Source organism: Cottoperca gobio, chromosome 21, assembly GCF_900634415.1.
Source record: "Cottoperca gobio chromosome 21, fCotGob3.1, whole genome shotgun sequence".
Taxonomy (NCBI): Eukaryota; Metazoa; Chordata; class Actinopteri; order Perciformes; family Bovichtidae; genus Cottoperca; species Cottoperca gobio.
Window position 1 is genome coordinate 18,641,179 of NC_041375.1, and position 22,019 is coordinate 18,663,197.

Genomic DNA, 22,019 nt, shown 5'->3' on the forward strand with positions numbered 1-22,019 from the left:
TTTTCAAAATGAGTTGAACAGTTAGCTAGCTACAGCTAATGGAAACCAGTCGTTGTTTAAATAAATTGCAGGAAGGAAGAGCTACTTCTTGTATCAGACGTTAAGGACGCATTGCATCAAAAGCTTTTGTTATTCTAAACTGCGTATGTGCATAAGTTTGACAGGCATAGCAACAGTAACTAAGAGGGATGGAGTTTAGTGAAGGGTACAAAGGGATTACTTTTTTCATTAATTCACAATTTAAAGATTACATTTGATGTTTCTATGTATCTCCTCCACGGATGATTAACCACACATCACTGACTTACTTAAGATTTGATATCATAAATGATGAGCTAATTATATTGGGATGTAACAGCTTTTACACAGCAGGGGACACCAGGCTAGTTAGTGAACACTCACAGCAGGTTTTAAGGGAGACAAAGAGGAACATTATAAGATACACTCCGTTGATAAAGGTCTCCTCTTGCTTCTTCTCGTGTCTCCTCCTCCACTCTTTTAAAAGGTCACAGGGGAAACAAGGAGAAGATAGATGGAGCCGACAAGACGAGAGTATTTGAACGCCGTTCTTAAGAGTTGCACTGACGAATAGGATTCCCACAACACACACATCATGCAGAACATCTGTAGCTGACAAAGAGTGAATGACGAACGTGTGACTTCGGGTATGTTGGTTCGAGTGGAGTAGATGTGTGCAGATAGAGGAGTGTAAACAGTAAAGCCTCTGACAGGCGGGTGAGCTATAGGCCAAAGATCTAAATTTCACGGTATGGTACCCTTCAAGGTGACAACATTTAAAAAAAGATGTACAGCATGTCATACATGAGTGGTGTGTTAGGTATTGCTGAGAAGTAGTTGTGTCACTGCTCATGAAGTGATCACCCTCTACTTATTTAGGCTCACTTTTATGATATTTAATGTTTTGATTGTATTTGTTTTATTGTGTACGGGGAACATTCTTGGCTTTCATTCTCTCACAGTTTTGGGTTTGTCGGACATAAAGGGGACCCTTGAGCTCTTTAAATTGTCACCAAACACATTTTTTCTAGGAATATCACAGACACAGCACTATAAGGGCAAATTATAATACATGTCCACAGAGCTGTAAGGGTCTGTGTGATATACATTTCATCACCTGCAGGTGTAGGATGTACATACAGTATCTACAAATGGTTTCTTTTTTTATTGCAAGGGGGAGGTTAAAGTCAGACATTTCCTTTTTTTTGTAATTTCTTTTTACTGTAAATGTGTATTTATTTATGCTGTACTACCAGGCTTTTACTGTGCTATTAGATATTCATGCCTGTATTTGTTGTGTCTTGTTGGTTTGTTTTGGTTGCTGCCAAAACAGAATAGAAAATGTACCACTTTCTTTTGTAAAAATCTGAACCATGTGATTTTTGCTGGGAGTATGAGAGTGTCAGAGTGGAAGAGAAAGACACACGCAGATGCAAACTAAGGTGAGTTGATGTCTGAACAGAATATGTGAAGCAGCTGACAAACACGCTGGGAAGAAGCCACATGGCGTTAGTTGAAACGACAACCAAACAAAATCAAATCACGTGAAAGAAAACCCAGTCTGAAACACACTGAAACATGCGGATACAAGTGTTGTGAAGAAATCAAAGCAATGTTTTCGGACCCTTTGTGAATATGAAGCATATCGCAGACAGACTGTGATACCTTCTTCTTTGACCGTTTCCCGTGGCAGGTTTTTTAAAATTCCCCCCCGGGCATCCTTCCGTCTCCAAAGCTTTTCAAAGAGCTTTTAGTTTGACATTTGATTCCCTACTCTCCTTTTCTTTAGACGTGTCTGTGTTTCTTTCTCTCCTTTTTCTTTTCTTCTCTGAGCACCTTGGCTGCTGAAAGGGATTTTTGGAGGAGAGGAGAGGAGAGGAGAGGAGAGGAGAGGAGAGGAGAGGAGAGGAGAGGAGAGCGGAGGAGAGGAGGAGAGGAGAGGAGAAAAGGGGAGGAGAGGAGAGCGGAGGAGAGGAGAGGAGAGGAGAGAGGAGAAAAGGGGAGGAGAGGGAGAGAGGAGGAGAGGAGAGCGGAGGAGAGGAGAGGAGAGGAGAGCGGAGGAGAGGAGAGGAGAGGAGAGGAGAGGAGAGGAGAGAGGAGAGGAGAGAGAGGAGGGGAAGAGGAGAGGAGGAGAGGAGAAGAGAAGAGGAGAGGAGAGCGGAGGAGAGGAGAGGAGAGGAGAGGAGAGGAGAGGAGAGGAGAGAGGAGGGGAGAAGAGGAGAGGAGAGGAGGAGAGGAGAGGAGAGGAGAGGAGAGAGGAGTGGAGGGGAGGGGGAAATGAGAGAAGGGGAGAGGAGAGGGGAGGAGAGGAGAGGAGAGGAGAGGAGATGAGAGGAGGGGGAGGGGAGGAGAGGAGGAGAGGAGGAGAGGAGGGGGAGGAGAGGAGAGGAGATGAAAGGAGTGGAGGAGAGGAGAGAGGAGTGGAGGGGAGGGGAAGCAGAGGAGAGGATAGGAGAGGGGAGAGGAGAGGAGAGGAGAGGAGAGGAGAGGAGAGGAGAGGAGATGAGAGGAGATGAGAGGAGAGGAGAGGAGATGAGAGGAGAGGAGAGGAGATGAGAGAGGAGTGGAGGAGAGGAGAGGAGAGGAGAGGAGAGGAGAGGAGAGGAGATGAGAGAGGAGTGGAGGAGAGGAGAGGAGAGGAGAGGAGAGGAGATGAGAGGAGAGGAGAGGAGAGGAGAGGAGATGAGAGGAGAGGAGAGGAGAGGAGAGGAGAGAGGAGATGAGAGGAGAGGAGAGGAGAGGAGAGGAGATGGGAGGAGAGGAGAGGAGATGAGAGAGGAGTGGAGGAGAGGAGAGGAGAGGAGAGGAGAGGAGAGGAGAGGAGAGGAGATGAGAGGAGAGGAGAGGAGAGGAGAGGAGAGGAGAGGAGAGGAGAGGAGATGAGAGAGGAGATGAGAGGAGAGGAGAGGAGAGGAGAGGAGAGGAGATGAGAGAGGAGAGGAGAGGAGAGGAGAGGAGAGGAGATAAAATAAAGGAAAAAGGAAACAATAAGAGGAGAAATTAGGAGAGGAGATAAAAGAGAGTAGAAGAAACAAGGATATGAAAGTAGAGGAGAGGAGACAAGGAGACAAAATAGGAGAGGAAAGGAAACAAGAAAACCTAAAAGGAGAGGACAAAAATAATGACAGGAGGGGAAACAAGGTGAGGAAATTAAAGCGGAGGGAAGAGGAAACAAGAGTGAGGAACAGGAGATTAAAAAAAGAGTTACAAGCATGAAAGAAAAGCAGAAAAGCAGAAAAGAGGAGAGAAAAGAAATGGATAGGAGACGAACGAAGAAGAAAAGAGAGGACAGGAGGAGGATGAGAAGCCAGTCGTTCTTTACCCAGGGGGGGAGGCACAGCGGGGGGGTGGGGGGGTTTGAAGGGGGGGAGTTGGGCTCCTCATCCCTCTCTCCTCCAACTGAGCCTCCTTCCTCAAGGTCAATCACACAAACATACACACACATGCACTCACATGTACACACATGTACACGTTCACAGGCAGGCAGGTTGGCAGACGTGGCACACAAACACAAACACACACACACACACACACACACACACACACACACACACACATTTAGTCGAGCTCAAGTAGAAAAGACGCCTTCTGCCTGCTTTTCTCTCTCTAACTCTGTACCAACCAGCCAAGTCTCAGTCAACCATCTGGAGATAAAAACACCATTCTTCCCACACACACACACACACACACACACACACACACACACACACACACACGCACACGCACACGCACAAACACACTGTGTGTTTATGATAATAGACCAAATGCCTCTATTGATTCGTTCTCTTTTTGTGTCTGTCTGTGTCTGTGTGTGCATGTAGAATTAGTTTTATTCCTACATGGAGAGCACACTTCTATTTAAAATGTTCTCCCTTTACTCTTTCACTGTCTATTATTGAACCGTAGAACTCTATATGGCATGTTCATTTCTCCGTCTTCATTTCTTTCAGTACAAACACCTAAAATGACAAAATAAATTGTGTATAGCTGCTGAACCGCACTGAATACACATGGGGGGGAAAGATAGTGCCAGAAAGGTAGGCTAACCTTTCACATTGTCTTCTGAAAGTGTCACAAACAGTCCAAGTGTTAGTGAAAATGAGCAGCAAGGGTTTGAAGGCAGTGGAAATTGAAAAACCTTTTCTGCCTCGAACACAGAGATACTCATAAAACATATCTAACATGAATATCTGTTTTCCTTTGCATCAGCCGCCTGATTCTATCTGTAAGCACGATCAGATTTTTCATATTTACAACTGGAAAACAGCGGCCATGGAAATGTTGAAGGACTGCTCACGGCAATTTTGGAAAATATTACCCCATTTATACCATGTCAGCTGAACTGTAGCTGTAATCTTCTGGTCCACCTTTTGGCTCCACTGACGCCAGCACCCTCTGCTTAGACTCTTTCTGCCCAAATGTGAATAATGGCTTCGACATTTTCATTTGTGAGACTGTCCTCCGAGGAAAAACAGAGGCATTAATGGTTTCAGCAAATGCCCAAAAACAATATCATGTTTAAGTGACATCGCCTTCCATTTGACCAAAGTATGACTCTTGCCCTTCTGGAGCAAAGAAAGAAGTATTGTGACTTTGTTATAGAATCACAAAGTCTGCAAATGGAGGTGATTGAATTGGGAAATCAAACGTTGGACTTTCACATGGGAGACCACTTTTTGATTCCCAGTTCCTACCAACCATAAACGTTTCTTGACCATAAGTAGTAGTAAGTAGTCTTTGTGCCTAAACCTAACAAATCAGATGAGTAAATGTTGTTTCTTCTTCCCATCAGCGATTGGTAACAGTTTTTGATGGCCGATAGAAGCACCAGATCAGAAAATGCTTATATGTGTGGTTCTGAAGTATTTTGTTGTTTAATTTAGAGTTGTATTTGTCCAAACAGTTTCCTGCACTGTTCTTTGATACGTCTCTGATCACTGAAAGTACCTAAAGCACTTTTATTACCGCCTTTTGAGCAGTTCCCAGTCAAAACTCGTCCAGAGAACAGAGACAACGAATGCAGAACCTGTGACGATACGCATTAGGTTGTTACGTTCCTTCAGTGGAAAAGGGCTTTTACTTCACCACAAGCATCGAGAACAACTTCAGCGCTGCTTCTCTTAGATTATTCAAGTCTCTGGAGGACGAACACCTTCCAAAAGCTATTCCCTTATTTGGTCTGACATGTCGCTCCAAAATGTCCATGTTTTGTTGGTGAAAGCCAAAGTATATATGGCTCACATAATGCTGTCTGTGTTCATATGTTCCTCCTCACTCCTTTATTCAGGTTTTTCATTTAATTTATTGCCTTTTTGTACATTTTTATATGTAGGTTTATTCATCTTTGTGCTGCTGCAGTATTCAAGATGATAATAATTCAAAAATATATGCCGGTATAAATTACAAAATGGCACTCAAGCAGTGGCAGTAAACATGTGGCACTTGGTTTGTTGAATGTTGACTAATGGACGTCAATCCTGAAGACAACAAAAAATCAGACGTGTTGAGACATCTAATGGGACGTGCTACCTCCCCCTTCTTGTAAAATATTCCTCCTCTCGTCTTTGGGTCAAAATGGTCTCCCCCCCCCCTTCAGCCCCTTCACCCTCCTCCCCTACTGTGATTCTTTTTTTTTTATAACTGGCTGCAAATTCACTGCTGTTCATTACCCAGGCAGGGTCAATTCCCCAAACAATGTGTTTGGTGTCACAATAAAAAGGGTGTTTTTTACGGCTTGTAGCCGTAAAATGCTATTAAACAGATAAAACACCGGCAACGAGCATCAGGAGGATTATAAAAGGAATTGCCTTGATAAACTCCACATATCTGCGTGATGACACACCAGCAGCTCTTCTGTCTGTCGCTGGGGAGGAGGAGGGGAGGCAGACTGATGAGCACATGGTCGGAGCGCTTAAACAGCTCTAAGGCGCCATCATCTGGGGAGATAAATAAACCGGCTGCCTCTCTGTCCTCTAGCCTGACAGATTATATGCGATACTTCCAAGTGTGTGGCTTGAAGGAAAGAGAAGAACTTCAGTTCAAAGGGCAAATATTTGCTCCTTAATTATTTTCAGGCCTCACTGACTTCAATGATTTCTCAGTTTTAGCTTGTCGTAGATATTAGATATCAGTCAGTTGGTGTTTTTGTTAGTGTCTTGCATTTGTTGTACTGCTTTCGACATCACAGTAATTTGTCACATCCGAATGAGTAGCCTATATTTCTAACCATGTTTTTAAAGGCCTGGTAATGCTGCCACTAGTATAAATGTAATAGTTGTATTTTTTTTAATCATTCTCAGTTGTGTGGGGGAGATCTTGTCCACTCTGAGACATACAATGGTGCTTAGAATTCTAAATCAGGACTAGGCAGCTAAACAATGGTTTTAGTCCCAGGTTGGAAGTTATACAGTACTTTGGTCAAATCAATCTAAATAACAATGATGCATGGGAGAAAATTCAGCAAATCTTTGGCATTAAGTTTTTTTTAGGTCCTATAAATGTGCCTATATTTTATCTAAGGCTTCAAAACTTTTAAGAGTATATTTTAAAGAGTTTCTTATGTGATGCATGTATTTCATTGTGTCTGCAGATCTCTGTGTGCATTAAAATGGTCTCATGCTTCCCTCTGGTGGTTTTAGTGAGAATGCCTTCACCAAAATAGGCTTTCACTAATAACATTGTATAGGTTTCAAATAAATGTAAAGGAGCAATAAGTATATATATATATATATATATATATATATATATATATATATATATATATATATAATATATGCCTCCCAAATGCAGTTGTGCCGGAAGTACTAATACAACATTGTAAAAAAGAATTAAGTGATAATCTTGCATTGAAAATGTTACTTTAGTAAAAGTATGTAAGTAGAATCAGGAAAATGTACTTAAAGTATTTAAATTGAAAGTAGATTACTCAATGCAGAAGTTTTTAATTGATCAATTTAATCAATCAACACCATTGAAATTATTAAAAAGGTAAATATTTTGTTTTTGAAGGACAAATGACTGCAAATAAGTGTTCTGTCAATCGATCAATCGATCATATGTTTAGTGTGGAAACATCTTAATTTGCAAAGTAACTAGTAATTCAAGTTAGCAAATGATTGTAGTGGAGTAAAAAGTATCAAGTGGCATGAGGTTAAAACACTAAAGTTAAGTAGGCCTACATTCCCTCTGACATTGCCTATTCTTCGTGTGCAAACACGTGACAAAACTGTGTGACAAAACTGTGTGACGTATGCGTGCGACACCATGTTGGATGATATACAAATCAAAAATGGCGTCTAAAGCGAACAACAATACAACTCCGACTTTTTCAAAGTATGTTGACTCTCTGGAGTCCTCTGCAAAGGCAGGATTCAGAGGAAAAGTCCAAATTTGCGGCTGTGACCCGTACACGCTAAAGCCGTCGGATTATATTGAGGATTTAGATTCATTACCGCCGATTGAATATCCAGATATTGTGAACTACCTTATGCTACAAACGTCGTGGGCAACCAACGCACAAATGAAGGCATACAAGAGCTTAGATGCTTATAATTTCTTTGTTTCTGGCTGGGTTGGTAGTCTTCTTACCAAACCAGTGAAAGATGACAGGGTGCTCGTCCATGTCCGTGTAAATCACTCGCAAAGAGCTCGAGATACACCGCTCAAGCCGTGGTTTGTGAGTGAGAAGAGCGGCGATGTTATCCTCGCACACTGTGATTGTATGGCTGGATTAAGATAAGCATGTTCTCACATTGGTGCTTTGCTTTTCGCAAGTGAAGTAGTCTCAAGAATAAGCCAAACAAAAACATGCACAGAAGAAAAGAGCAAATGGCTGCCATCACATGTAAAGAAAGTGTCTTATTTACCAGTCAGCGATATGGATTTTACCTCGGCCAAAAAAAGACAAAGAACACTTGGTTGTGAGGTGAGACACCGAGTCAGTCCAGAGGTAAAACGAGAACAAAGCTGGTGGCTTCATCTAAGGAAGATATTGAGACGTTTTATTCTGGCATTGCTGCTTCTGGTGTAAAAGCTGCAGTACTAACTCTTGTTGCACCCTAAAACGAGGAATTTGTACCAAAAGAGACAGAAGGCATCCCTAAACCATTGACCACACTTCACAGCGATGAATTCATGGCTATGAATTATGTGGATTTGTTAAGTGCCTGTGAGAAGATTTCTATTTCCATAGCAGAAGAAGAATGTAAAATCATTGAAAAGGAAACCAAACTACAGGCTCAATCCAAAGTTTGGTTCAACCAGCGTGCTGGAGGAATTACAGCATCAAAATTGAAAGCAGCCCGCCACACAGACCCAGCAAAACCCTCAAGGAGTTTAATAAAGAGTGAAAGATTTGCAAGAGAAGCATATGAAAGAAAGATGTGTGGAGCCCATGAGCACTTTGTTGTGTCTGACAGTGGTCTCAACATTAATCCCCAGTGGCCTCATCTTGGAGCTTCACCCGATGGAATGGTGAATTGTGATTGCTGTGGTACTGGATGCTGCGAGATAAAATGTCCATTTTGTTATAAACAATCAACAATATGTGAAGCTGCTAGTCAAAGAAACAGCTGCTTAATTGAGATTGCCCGTAACATATCACTGGATCACAAACATGCATACTATTATGACGTACAGGCACAGATCTTCATCATTGATGTGGAATACTGTGATTTTGTGGTTTGGACTGAACAGGATGTTCATATTGAACGCATCTGTGCAAATAATATATTTTGGGAAGCAGCTGTAGCCAAGGCTTCTAAATTGCACTGTTGGTGTACTACCAGAAATATTAGGAAAATGGTACACCAGGTCTATTACACTTAATGTAGAAGAAGAAGAGGAAGACTCGGATGGTGAAAGTGGGCCCTGGTGCTATTGCAGAGAAGACATTCAGGGAAGCCAACTCATTGGGTGTGACAATAACAATTGTAAAATTGTTTGGTATCATATAAAGTGTCTGAGAATTGACCTAGCTCCAACAAGACAGTGGTTCTGTCCTTCTTGTCAGGCTAATCAATAAATGCAAGTAAAAACATACAGTAATTTCTTTTAATTATTTCAATGACAGTGTAAATAATGTTATTTCAATGAAAGTATACTATATCCCCTGGAGTTAACTTTTCTAATATCCCACAATTTTCAGTTAAGTATTTGTCACTAACCCGCCCTCCCCAGGCTTTAGAAATGAATGAAATTACACCTTGAATCTACATAGATAGATAGATAGATGAGCATTCGTCCTGATCTTTTCGTGTCCTAAATTTTGTGTTGGCGCCCAATTGTTTTATCATAAGGCTTTACCGCTTCTCCTAGTGACGAGAAGTAAGGTGAGAAGTAAGGTCTTACAGTGTTCGGGTATATCATAAGCACAAATATTTAACGTAAACATTGAAAACATAGCTTTAGCATGAGCCCTTACCAGATATAAAGTGGACGCCACACACACGATTGAATTTTGCTTTTTCTTCTGTTAAATTCTCACGAGTTATGTTGCAAAACCAGCGTACGGCGTTCGGTAGACAGTAATTCCTCCCTGTTTTGTGGATCGTTGTTTTTGATGATTTTAGGAAATCTAAAGAACCGTTTCTCTGGGTCACGAGTAGCGTTATGACCACAATTATACACTGCGCACAAGGTTTGCGTTTTCTTTCAATCTTAGTCGTTTACATACAAAGAAAATTACGAAGCGTTGCAGCAACTCACACGTGAACGGCCGCCGTCTTGGTTGTGTAATCCAACCAACATGGCTGATTTACGGGTTGGGAAATAAGCGTGACGTCACATGCACACGATCTATAAAGGTATTCCTGCTTGTATTGGTTGGCTGCATTGCATATTGTATGTTTTGGGTGGGTTGACAGATTAATAAACAGACGTGCTTTTTATGACTGGGTGTAGCTTTTCATACTTTGCTGTAAAATCAAATCAAATCAAATTTATTTGTATAGCCCAATATCACAAATTATACATTTGTGGCTCTCCTATTGACTTTGTCCTCTCAATGTGGCTCTCATCTAAAACATAGTGAAGACCACTGGTCTATATCATGGATGTATTATAAGAAGTATTAGTATAGTATAAGGTCTTATTATACATTAATGGTCTATATGTATAGGCTACTCAAACAAAACTAATTACATAACCATGCTCATAATACCATCGTGTTTACCTAACATATTTTTGTTGATCTCGTTACATAATTATTAACCTTCTTATTATAAAACATTGTCATTTTGCCAAACGCTTCACGAGGCAGGCGGGTGTCGTTAAGATTCGACTCTCCTCGGTATTTTCCGTCCTTCTCCGTTACCACGTCGGTCATTTCCGGCCAGTGTCGCCATCTGCTTTCTCGTCCTTCTCCAATCTCCGTGTTGTTGTTCCCGGTGACGCGGCGGAGGTGTAGCCTGACGCGGGCTCTTACGTGTCGGCCAGAATAAAAGTGGAGCTCCGGAGGCCCGGGAGTGACGAAGGGAGTCTGTATCGGTAAGGACGGAGCGGTGTCCGGGGCTCAGAGAGACTTGACGCAGCCGTAGAAAGTGTTGGTCTTGTCGGGCTCGGCCCGAAGGAAACAAAGAGATCATGGCGCCGCGGTGTGTTTGCAGCAGGACGGAGGGAGGGGAGGCTGCGGCTGTTTGGGAGAAACACAGCAAATGTGCGGCTTTGATAGTGAACCAGGGGGGACAGTGTGTGTGTGTGTGTGTGTTAACACATTAGACATGATAGTACTTTAGCTTTGTTATTAGCCTTCACCCAACTGTGAGACGGTGCTTTAACATACAGACATTTATGCGCACAGCTTTGCGCCGTTTCCCGTTAACGGGGCATTGAACCCACCAGGCACGATATGTCCATTCATTTATGCTACTTGCTCGAATCAATTTGACGTTAGCGATCTCATATATATTATTTATGATTATACACCTGCTCATTTTGTCGATAATTATCTTGTACACATTTTCCATTCTCTTTTTCTTGATAGAAATCGCCCATATATTTAGGCCGTCGCGTTTGGTTGCACGTTGAAAACATGAAATCTCGGGCCTGGAGATTTAACTTGCATCATGCATTTTAAGTTGTAATAGTTTGATATCTCCCGGGATGTGACCGGTGTGTGTGTGTGTGTGCGTTGAGGGGGCGTTGCCCGGCCATGTGGCTCTACTGTCACAAGTGATTTTTGAAAAGCAGAGGGAGAAATGTGTAAAGCCAATCATGCAGCAGAGAGGAGCTACGCACAGTGTGAGATCACTGAACAACATCCCCCAGATCAACACTTTACCGCCTCAAGTCACATCTCTGAGGCAAATGCTCCTTATTATAATGATCACATGTGCAGGTAGATGGGTGCAAAGTCTCTTCCATTATCTTTAATTACTCCTGTCTAATGTTCGTAAACAGTGTTGAATCCTAGAAGTTTTTTTTCAGTGGTGGAAAGTAACTAAAGTACATTAATTTAAATACTGAGGTACTTGTACTTTCCATTTTCTGCTACTTATACAAGGTTCATCTAATTGTCATTTAACAACGCAGGGTTGTACAATGAAAGTTGTAACCCCTTCACACTATACACACATAACATATACAAATATTTAAATAAGAATATAATACAATAAAACAATATATACAGTTAGTTGTATTCAAAACCTGATATACATCGCTATAAACCTGGAGTGACTGGTTTATAGTGGGAATGAGGGTAGTGTGCAAAACCAGCATATCAGAAAGTTATACTTCTGGTACCTTTCAGACGCAAATATTTAACTTTTTACTCCACTGCATTTATTTGATAACTTCATTTACTTTGTCGATTCTGGTAAATAATACAAAATGTAATATGCAAATAAATTATGATGTTATATTATAGGTTAAAATACAACTTTATTGATCCCCGTAGGGAATTCACAAGCTACCCGGCAGATAAAGTATATAAATTAGTTAAAATAAGCACCTTATGATGTACAATACATCAATAATTATTATGCAATACTATAATATATATTATTGGGCTTTTCTGCAGAATGAGACTTAACTTAGACTTTGAACACATGACTTTCACTTGTAAGTATTACTCCCATCACTGGTTATTATTATTAATATTATTACAGTTAAAAAATAATTCATAAAAAAAAACTAATTGGATATTTGTTCCTTCAATTTGTTTTGTTTTTGTCTCTTTCATAGTAATCCTTGTATCCAGAACAGTCATAATGGTGTAAAAGTCATAGCAGCGTCGAGAGCTCATTTGCTAACGGAGGGAAATACATGTTTGCAAATGTATCATTTGTGTTCTGGCATAAATGTTGGTCTCTTAGAAGAAACGTTTTGATGGGGTGTTGTGTTGATTTGTAAAAGTATCCCACTCTTTATAAGATAATTAGCCGATAGCGTGTCACAATCTTTATTTTTGTAATGTTTTTATAAAATAGATCCTTCTTATGTATTTATCTGCCTCTATTGGTGAATGATGACTGGCCATTAAAATGATCATTCACAGTCACACTGCTATAAAATATATATATATATATATATATATATATATATATATATATAAATAAGTGTACATTAGAGGAGAAGCACTGCAGGAGGACGGGGCATAAACTGCGTACAGATGTAACAGATCAGCCAGTTTCCATCTTCCTGAATGTGTCAATTGTTTGTGGTTGTGGCAGAAGTTTGTAAACAAGAAGAGAAACTTTAGCTGCTTTACAGTTTTATATATCAACTTCCTAATGACTTGCAACACTAGAAAATGTGTCTTCTTTCTTTTACTTTATTACATTTTGAAAACGTTTCAAGCCCAGTTGGCTCTTCGTCAGCTAAAGAGCTGTTTCGATTTATAAAATCATCTCTCTTGGTTTGAGTTGAAACCCTGTCACCAACAATAAATGTATAAAAATATTAGCACACATTAAAGTAATTACTGGTATTATAAGCTGTACATGCTGGAGTGACTGTCTTGCATAAACAATTCATCCAGACAAACTTATAACCACTCGTTCACCACACCTCATTTTGGGCTTCCAAGTTCATTCTCCACTTTCTTTTCCTAATATTTTCCCACAGTGTATTCAATACGAATAGAAACACAGACGTAAAAATGTGATTCATTGTGACACCAACCACAAACTACAGCCTCCAGAATGACTGTAGAGTCGAATCAAAACCGCTCTGATAGTCTCAACAAAAACTGAACACAATAAGCTTCATTGATGTAGGATTTATGGCATTTTGTCTTGAGTAGCATCATATTGGACATCTCATATATTGTTCATACATTTTAAGCACTATACTGTAAAAAAACACTTTGCCTTGGTGGCATCTGTGTAACAGATATGGAGCTTTGTAAATATTAAACATTGTAATATTTACTGTTGAATACATTTCAACACACAAAACATTTCTTATTCTTCTATAGACTTATACAGTTATCTAATTCTCAGTTAAAGTTTTCACTTTGCCTCGTTTTGAGCCAAGAGAGGACTTGACTGTCGTGTAATTTATGTTGTAATAAACTTGAAGTGGCAGTAATGTAACTATTCGTTCTGAATGTAGGGATGTAGCCTAACCACAATAAATATGATCAGTCAAGTCAACAGGGAACATCATTGTTCTGTTGTGTTTTCTGACAAACTCTCCTCCACATAATAAATCAAGAACAAATACATTATTACGTGCACACATATTTTAGTTCAGTATCCATAACTTCAAACTGAATTGTGCGATTACTGCTGTGCTGAAGCAAAGGACCAACTTTCACATACATTTTCTGTACGGGCATCAGGGGGATTTAAAAAATGTCTCGATTTTAGAAACATTCTGGGAACATGCACCGAGGTTAGGCGGACGGACATTTCTTCATTCCTATATGATTAAAAAAATATATGTAAGTACATTTTCTTAAGATATCTGCAGTTTCTATTTGAAAGCACCTGAAGACAGTCGGACCTATTTCCGACATGTTAAACAAAAACAACGCTACATGTCATTCTTCACTCATAAAAACACTTTTGTTTTCCTGTGATGATTATGAAGCAGCATCTGATCAGAGGAGACAAGAGAGTCTGGATCCTGCCGAGTGTTCGACACTCAGAAATGAAACATAGAGCAAAACTGCTTGACAGTTAAGTTAGGAGCTGTGAAGACCTCTAACCTAGAGTGATTTAACTGCTGGTTTCATTAGCAGAACAATGCATAGTTACAGTATGGCTGCAACAGATGATTATATTCATTATCGATTCATCTGCTGATAAAATGTCAGAAAATAGTGAAAAATGTCCATCCCAGTTTCTGTCTTCTTCTGTTAGTCCAAAACCCAAAGATATTCAGTTTAATGTGATGTAAAACAGAAAAGAAAAACTATATTTAAGAGGCTAGAAACAACATTTTCTGCCATTTGTACATGAAAATATCACAATTTATTTGTTTGTTGATCCGTGAATCAATTAGCCGAATAATATTTGCATCTTTTTACAGTAGAAAAAGATTCCAGGGACATTTTCCAGTTGTTTTAGAAATCTTCCAGGAATGTTCTTGGACCTAATTAAGAACATTTAGATTTTTAGGGAACATTTCTGTTGGTTAATATTCTATAGTTATTAGTGACTCCATGGCAACCAATTTTGTATTTCAATCCATTGTAAACCACTTCTAAACTTGGAGTCAGTTTGCTTTTGTGCAGTGCCATTTATTATTCTTATGGCCCTTTGTGTTTGTATGTGTTTTTCAGCTTGTTTGGTTTTGCTGCACACAAACTTTCAGTTTCAACAGCTTCTCTTGTTCATCTTCATCCTCAGCTCAGCCGATGAAGATGGAGTCAGTGGAGATTCAGCAGGGAGTGGAGACTGCTGTGAGTGAGACAGAGACCCAGCACATCACCCAGGCACAGCTCGCTACTTTGGCCCAGGTAACAGAAGATGTTTCTAATAATAATAATAATAATACATTAGATTTGTATAGCGCTTTTCTAGAAACTCAAAGACGCTTGACAGATTGACAAAGATAAATATTAATCAATGATCATCAATGTGTTAGATGTTCACATATTAGGTATTGAAAAAGTAGCATTTGGTTGTGAGGATCAGGATCTGCTGCTGGTTTCCAAGCATTTTGAACAATATCAATTTTAACTGCAACACATATTAATGTCATGACAGCACGGTTACATCACTTCTGAATACCAGGTAACCATGACGGCGGGCCTCACCTCAGCAACAGGTCCCACGGTAACGCTGGTTCAGCTTCCCAACGGACAAACGGTTCAGGTCCACGGTGTGATCCAGGCTGCGCAGCCGTCTGTCATCCAGTCCCCACAGGTCCAGACTGTGCAGGTAAAACACACAAACACATGTTGTTTTTATATTGAGCCACAATATAAAGAAGATTAAGTTCTAAGGTTTGTTTGCTTGTTCCAGATCTCCACCATAGCAGAAAGTGAGGATTCACAGGAGTCAGTAGATAGTGTCACCGACTCTCAGAAACGCAGAGAGATTCTTTCACGACGCCCCTCATACAGGTAATTTGTTTGTGTGTGTGTGATTTTTTAAAGCTCATATAACCACACAACATGGTACTTTTTAGGTTTCGTTATTTCCATTTATTTAAGGGCATTCCTCTGTATCTATTAATATTTGAATATAATTAATAATACTTGCTTATAGGGTACATACTCTAGCTCTTTTTTAATAAATGTTCTTCACATTCTCCTCTTGACTTTCTATAACTAGAAGATGTTTCAAGCTGTGTTCATTGCAAGAGAACCGTGTTTACTGTAAACTAATGATTATTGATGAAACACACATAGCAAAGTATCTAAACAATAAGGGTTACATGTTTGGGGCATAGAAATGATCAATACAGAAACTGATGCAATATTTCACATGAATAAGTGTAAAATCATGAGCTCACACTAACCCTAACCCAGTAGCTTTTGTGAATAACTCCCATTGTTGTTTGTCAGAAAAATCCTGAACGACCTTTCGTCCGATGCACCGGCTGTCCCTCGTATCGAGGAGGAAAAGGCTGAGGATGATTGTTCTGCTGCTGTTACACCTTCCATCACCACTGTCACTGTGCCCACACCCATCTACCAGACCAGCAGCGGCCAATACAGTAGGTGATGGTTGGCTCTCTGGAGCTGTAGCTGAGGTTGCAGGTTGATTTAATTTAAGCCCGTGTCAATTGTTTGCTGACTTGTTGCCACAACAACTTTTAGAAGGTGGAATTATGTCATGTCATGGTTGTGTGTCCGTCAGCTTGGTTTGGCGTGTTTTTGCCTCTAAAAACAGATAAATATATCTTAAAACACCTCAATATAAAAAGCGATTATTTCTTTGCTACTCTGTGATTTGAATTTGATATAATACATTCTCTCATTTATTCCCTTTCACCAAACACACAGTTGCAATCACACAGGGTGGAGCCATTCAGCTGGCTAATAACGGTACGGATGGAGTCCAGGGCATCCAGACTCTGACCATGACCAATGCAGCAGCCGCCCAGTCTGGAGCCACCATCCTCCAGTATGCACAGACCAGCGACGGCCAGCAGATACTAGTTCCCAGCAACCAGGTGGTGGTCCAAGGTGAGAGTGGGCTGTATTAATGAAGTGGTGTGTAAACGGGCTGAAGCTAGAACCTAGATCCATTACTTTTGAAAGTACCTAGTTTATTTTATTGTGCATCCTCGCAGAAAAACAATTTGTCTTCCTAATATTGGTCATTTTCTGTTCTGTTGGTAGAAAAGGCAAAAGCATTTTGCTATTCTTAGTCTTAGTCTTGATGTAGAAATACAATTTAACATCCACTTTCTGACAACCACACCTTTCAGCTGCCTCCGGTGACGTCCAGGCCTATCAGATCCGAACAGCCCCCGCCAGCACCATCGCCCCAGGTGTGGTCATGGCTTCATCCCCGGCCCTCCCCATCCAGGGCGTTACCGTGGAGGTCACCCGCAAACGGGAAGTCCGTCTCATGAAGAACAGGTATGAAAAGAGGCGGAATCTGTGTCTCAATACTGGCTTTACCCTTGCATCAGAAATTCCCCATTATCACATATCATATCATAACCGGCCTGTCTGAAAATTGGTCTGGGGCCTTTAATATAAACCAGACAGTAAGATATTGATGGTATAACTTATGGAGCGTACACAAAAGTGCTCCCAATTCCCCAGTAAATGAATAAGAGAGACAAATTATGTCTTATCCTTCCTACAGAGAGGCAGCCCGTGAATGTCGCAGGAAGAAGAAGGAGTATGTTAAGTGTCTGGAGAACCGAGTGGCCGTCCTGGAGAACCAAAACAAGACACTAATTGAAGAACTGAAAGCCCTTAAAGACCTTTACTGCCATAAAACTGAGTAGTTCCAGTCAAGTAGCATTTCACTTCTCTTCTTATACTTTGACTGTTGGATACTGCCTGCCTGGCCTTCCAGTTTGTACACAGCTGGCTAATCCAGTTCTACTTATACTACCTTCACTTCAGTAGGCTGTCAATACTAATGGATTTAAAATACACGCAATCTTTCCAGTATCTAGTAAACTTAAACAGCAGCTACAATCATGTGCTACATCACTAATCAGCTGATGACCACGGTTAACATTACGGCTGCACAATATACCGTGAACGCAATGTCAACTTGCGCGAAAGACTGCGATATTGCACTTTGATTATAGTAACAACATTTTAAATTACACTTTCTTTCCGCTATTTTGTCTGATCTGCGCCATGCTGTTAACTCTCTGGCCAGACCGAGCCCTCGCCGTTAGGCAGGGTCCAACGGTGAGGATTGTCCTCTGTTTATTCATCGCAAGGAATATCGTTATCACATATTTTCCTCACATCGTGCAGGCCTAGTTAACATTTTACATCACATATCTTATCGTATAGGTATAACACTGTGCTCATCATGGTCGTTGTAGAGATACTTGACTGGAAAATGTTTTGAGTCCAATGAGGCTGAGGAGATAAAGCATCTCCTTTTCCAACATCTACACGGCCTCTTTTTTGTTGTGCTAGCCAGATCACGTCAAACAACACGGTCGGCCCGCCTGCTGATTATAATGGTTCATAATGGTTTTTTTATTGGGCTACAAATTTGTGTCACCTCTGCTTCAAGCTCAAGTGTTTAAGGTTCATATTTCATTGGCCTTGTTGGACTTTAAGCATTTGTGTTTACTTTGTAAGCAATAAAGCAAGCTGTCCTTTAAAACATCACCATTGTTGCTATGGTTACCTGCTGTTGAGTTTACCTTGGGCTCCATTTTAGAACAGCAGCAGTTAAAGTGTGCGGTCGGTGAAATATGTTGAAAGCGATCCCTGCCAAATATTCATACATTTATATTTTCATTGTGTAACTTTACCGTCACGGTGGTGAGTTCAGTGTCAAACAGTCTACTGGCCAAAACTATGACAACGAGATCCAGCTTGTAAAAAAAACACTATTACTATACTACAATACGATTGGATTGAACGGATTTTTAGAACATACTTTACTTTTAATTTGTGTAAAAGTAAGAGGCGGACATTTGTGTATCAGGCGAGCTTCAGTCATTGCAGTCAAAGGCTTAGAATGAATTCTGAATCTCTACTTCCACATCCACAAGGCCACTTGTATAGCGGACACTACAACTAATTGGCACAAATAAGTCATTTTTTGTAAGTGTTTTTTAAGATGCTAACAACTGCCGATCTTTTTGGAGGTGGAGCTGTGCGAGTCAGCAGACTGTGGTTAAAAAGGGTCGAATGGTAGAGTGACGTCCCAGTTATCAATTCGCTCATGTTGTTTCTCTGCTGCTCCGCAACAGACCGTTGTCGAAGATGCTATTAAAATGAGATCATTAGCAATCTGAGGTTACGTTTTAAAGACAGATTATTGTTTTTACAACCTGGGGGGTCACATGTTTATAGTTTTGGCCAACATTTCTATTAGTTAAGGTAACATTTTACTCACAAGTTTAAGCCCAGCAGCAACATTTTATCTAAATCAAAGTGAAAACATGTCTGAATGTTAAAGTTATTACGCAACCGCGGTTCTGCACACAAGTAGTTTTTCAAGGCAAAGCACAACTTTAATGGACATTGAGGTGTTCATGGTTTAAATAACTGAAGGTCGGTGTATACCTCTGAGCTCCTGTGGCTCCTTGTGTGCCCAGATATAACTGGGTGAGTAAAATGTTGTCTCGTAACAGATGAGAGCGATGTCTAAAAAGATAAAAAACAATATCCAGGTTGTACAAAAACGCACATTTATTGACAGACCTAAATGTTTTTCAAACCCAAATAAGGATCATCTCATTGTGCCACAGTAAACTGTCAGTTTGCTGTCTGACCACCATGATCAAAAATATTTTTCTGTGTCATTTCATTTTTCAGTGTTTTACAAAATTGTGTCTGTTTTTGCAACATCTGTGTTAAATGATGGTAAAATATGGATTGCGACAAATGTTTGATCGCGGAGCATCTGTACCAGATTCTTTGTGAGATCTACATGAGATAATGGCTCCAATTACATGAGTTCAACACTAATAATCCATGAAAATGTGCATTCTGTTGAAAAGAAATCACTTGTGGGATTGTGCGTGGTTTTTGAGAAGATACATGTACGTATTTGTCTGTTTATTTTTTTATATACCTGTACATAGACTCTACAGCATGTGTAGACCTGTATTTCTGTTCATTTGATATGAAAAATGTTCTTATGGCTTGTATGAAACCAAGTTTGCATATTTGTAAAATGCATCAATGTATAATAGAAGACAATGTATGTGTGTATTCATGTAATCCACCAGGCCTACCACAGCAATGGCAGCTAAGTGTATGAGAACAGGCCTTTGTTGGAGATGTTATATTATGGAGAGCTGTACGCTGTTTAGGATCAACAGTGTTTAGCCGCAGAGTGAGTCAGGGTCCACAACATATATCAGTTTCATAATAATGGTTTTGTTTATTCTAAACTGCACAGCGGAGGCTTCAGACTCATCCACACATGGTTATGTTCTTAACTGTACATGTATTTTTATCTCAGCAGTAACTGATTTTTATATCTTCCAATTCATCAAATGAAAGCACAATTGTCCTTCCAGTGGAGCCCTTTTTATGTTCATTTTATTGTACTTTGACTGCATTTATTTTACTACAAAGTTACATTAGATTTTAATTTCAGATACAAGATGTCAGTTAATACTCAACCCAAGTATTTACTCGTGAAAATCTGCTCTAAACTAAAATATTTGACATTTTTGTTTTAAAAGTTACTCCAAAGAACTCCAAATCCTTCCTGTTAATGTTTGAAACATACTCATAAAGTTGGAGTTACATCCTGGTTGCTTCTATTTCTGAGTATTAAGGTACATGTTTGACCTTGGAAACAATAGCTTGGCAAAATCAACTTAACTCAAGGTCCACATAATAGCTTTTTCCAAAACGTTCTCACTGCCTTCATCAGCAGATAGAGTTTGCTCAGTTACATCATTACGTGACCAAGTAGGGAACTTCAGTAACGTGATGACAGCTGGTTGTATGTGGGTGTGAGATAATAAAACCCAGTCTCTGTTCAAAGGTCTTTGGGTTTTTTGGTTGAAAGCGATTTACTGGACCTTGAGTTAATATTATTTTTACAACACAGTTTCAAAAACTCAATCATGAGCCAAAAATTATGTGTTATATTTCTTTTATATTACTTTTTAAAAGATCATCAGTTCATGGTAGCTCTATCAGTTTTATTTTTCTAGTTTTAGTTAGTTTTGATATTGTACAGTATGTATTTGTAATATAAAGAGGATTAAAGGGTTGAATCAGCTAAAGAAATCCCAGCAGTACCTCACAATTGGAGAAATTTGGAAGGCTTTGAATGAATCATCTCATATAGACCCACAGAGGAAAGGAAATAATATAATAATAAAATCACTTTTAAGGAAGTATCAGTGCCAGGGGTTTAAATATGTGTGTTGGACTGGGTAGCACTCAAAACTTTTACATAACGGTGCCATTATGAAACCTGAGTTACTGATATGAAAACTATTCTGGAAAAAAAAAAAAGTTCAAACTCTTAACTCACACATCCAGTGTAAAAGCCTTTTTTCTATTATTGTTGATTTGATATAGTGAGCTCAACTTTGTTGTGTAATTACAGAAAATCTTTCCAACAAAACCGGATATGTTTTTACTCCTGTGCCAGAATGGTTTATATCCACGGGCCTCACTTGTGCATGAAACACATTGATATACACGTGTGTAAAAGTATATATAGAGAATTTCTAGAACAGTAATAATAACATTTTTTCTAACTTTTAATGTGATCAGTTTATATATTGCCACTTTTACAAGTTATCAATTTAAAATGCCATGTATTGTATAGTATCTTGTAGAGACAAGGTCACCAAATGATGTGTTCCATACTGTTTGTTTCAACATTGTTACATTATAAAACTATACCAGCCCATTATTGGAAAGTGCTGTAACTCTGACATTACATCACTCTTTTCTAAACACTTGCTATGTCGCAATAAACTGCTCTTGACGATTGTTATGCATTTTATTGTTAATCAAGTTAATCAATCATATATGAACAATCCACTCATGACAGACATTGATGAACCATGAAGGGGTACCAATAAAAAACACAACAATATTCCAGTTGCTCTGTTTTATAATGGATGATTGCATTGTATTTAATATTCTACTTGCAGGTCAAATTTTAGCATAGCTTGTATAGAAAAGTTTGGCGGGAACAGGCAGACGGTCCAAAGGAAGTTCAGTGATGAGGAAAAGAGAAAGAATAATATCTTAGACTTTAAGTACAGTACTAACCCTGAAGTACATTTACTTAAATACAAGTACAACTGTTTTAATTAAGTGCCATTTTGAAGAGCTGTTTTACCATTTGTTCACATTAATAAATAGACGTTTAGTTAAAATACTCCATTACAAGTGAAAGTTCTGCATTCAAAATCTTGAATAAGTAGAAGTATTACCAGTATCCAAAGTTAAATATTCATTATGCAGACAT

General features: G+C 39.6%; 1 protein-coding gene across 2 annotated transcripts; it reads left to right on the top strand.

The window, feature by feature from the left end:
- Positions 1-10,338: 10,338 nt before the first annotated feature.
- creb1b (cAMP responsive element binding protein 1b) lies at positions 10,339-21,535 on the top strand. Of its 2 annotated transcripts, none has more exons than XM_029459161.1 (8): positions 10,339-10,503; positions 14,811-14,920; positions 15,171-15,344; positions 15,429-15,529; positions 15,974-16,125; positions 16,415-16,597; positions 16,843-16,996; positions 17,229-21,535. In XM_029459161.1, the coding sequence occupies exons 2-8, from the start codon at positions 14,819-14,821 to the stop codon at positions 17,371-17,373; spliced, it is 1,011 nt and encodes a 336-aa protein (XP_029315021.1). In that variant the 5' UTR covers positions 10,339-10,503; positions 14,811-14,818; the 3' UTR covers positions 17,374-21,535. The 2 variants fall into 2 exon arrangements, with proteins under 2 accessions (XP_029315021.1, XP_029315022.1); XM_029459162.1 differs by having other exon boundaries at positions 15,198-15,344.
- The last annotated feature ends 484 nt before the right edge of the window (positions 21,536-22,019 follow it).

Bases quoted from the DNA above. Each gene is read 5' to 3' on its own strand.
- creb1b (XM_029459161.1), top strand. From the start codon at position 14,819: ATGAAGATGGAGTCAGTGGAGATTCAGCAGGGAGTGGAGACTGCTGTG. The intron at 14,921-15,170 runs GTAACAGAAGAT...ATGTCATGACAG, and splicing joins AGCTCGCTACTTTGGCCCAG to CACGGTTACATCACTTCTGA. The intron at 16,598-16,842 runs GTGAGAGTGGGC...CACACCTTTCAG, and splicing joins CAACCAGGTGGTGGTCCAAG to CTGCCTCCGGTGACGTCCAG.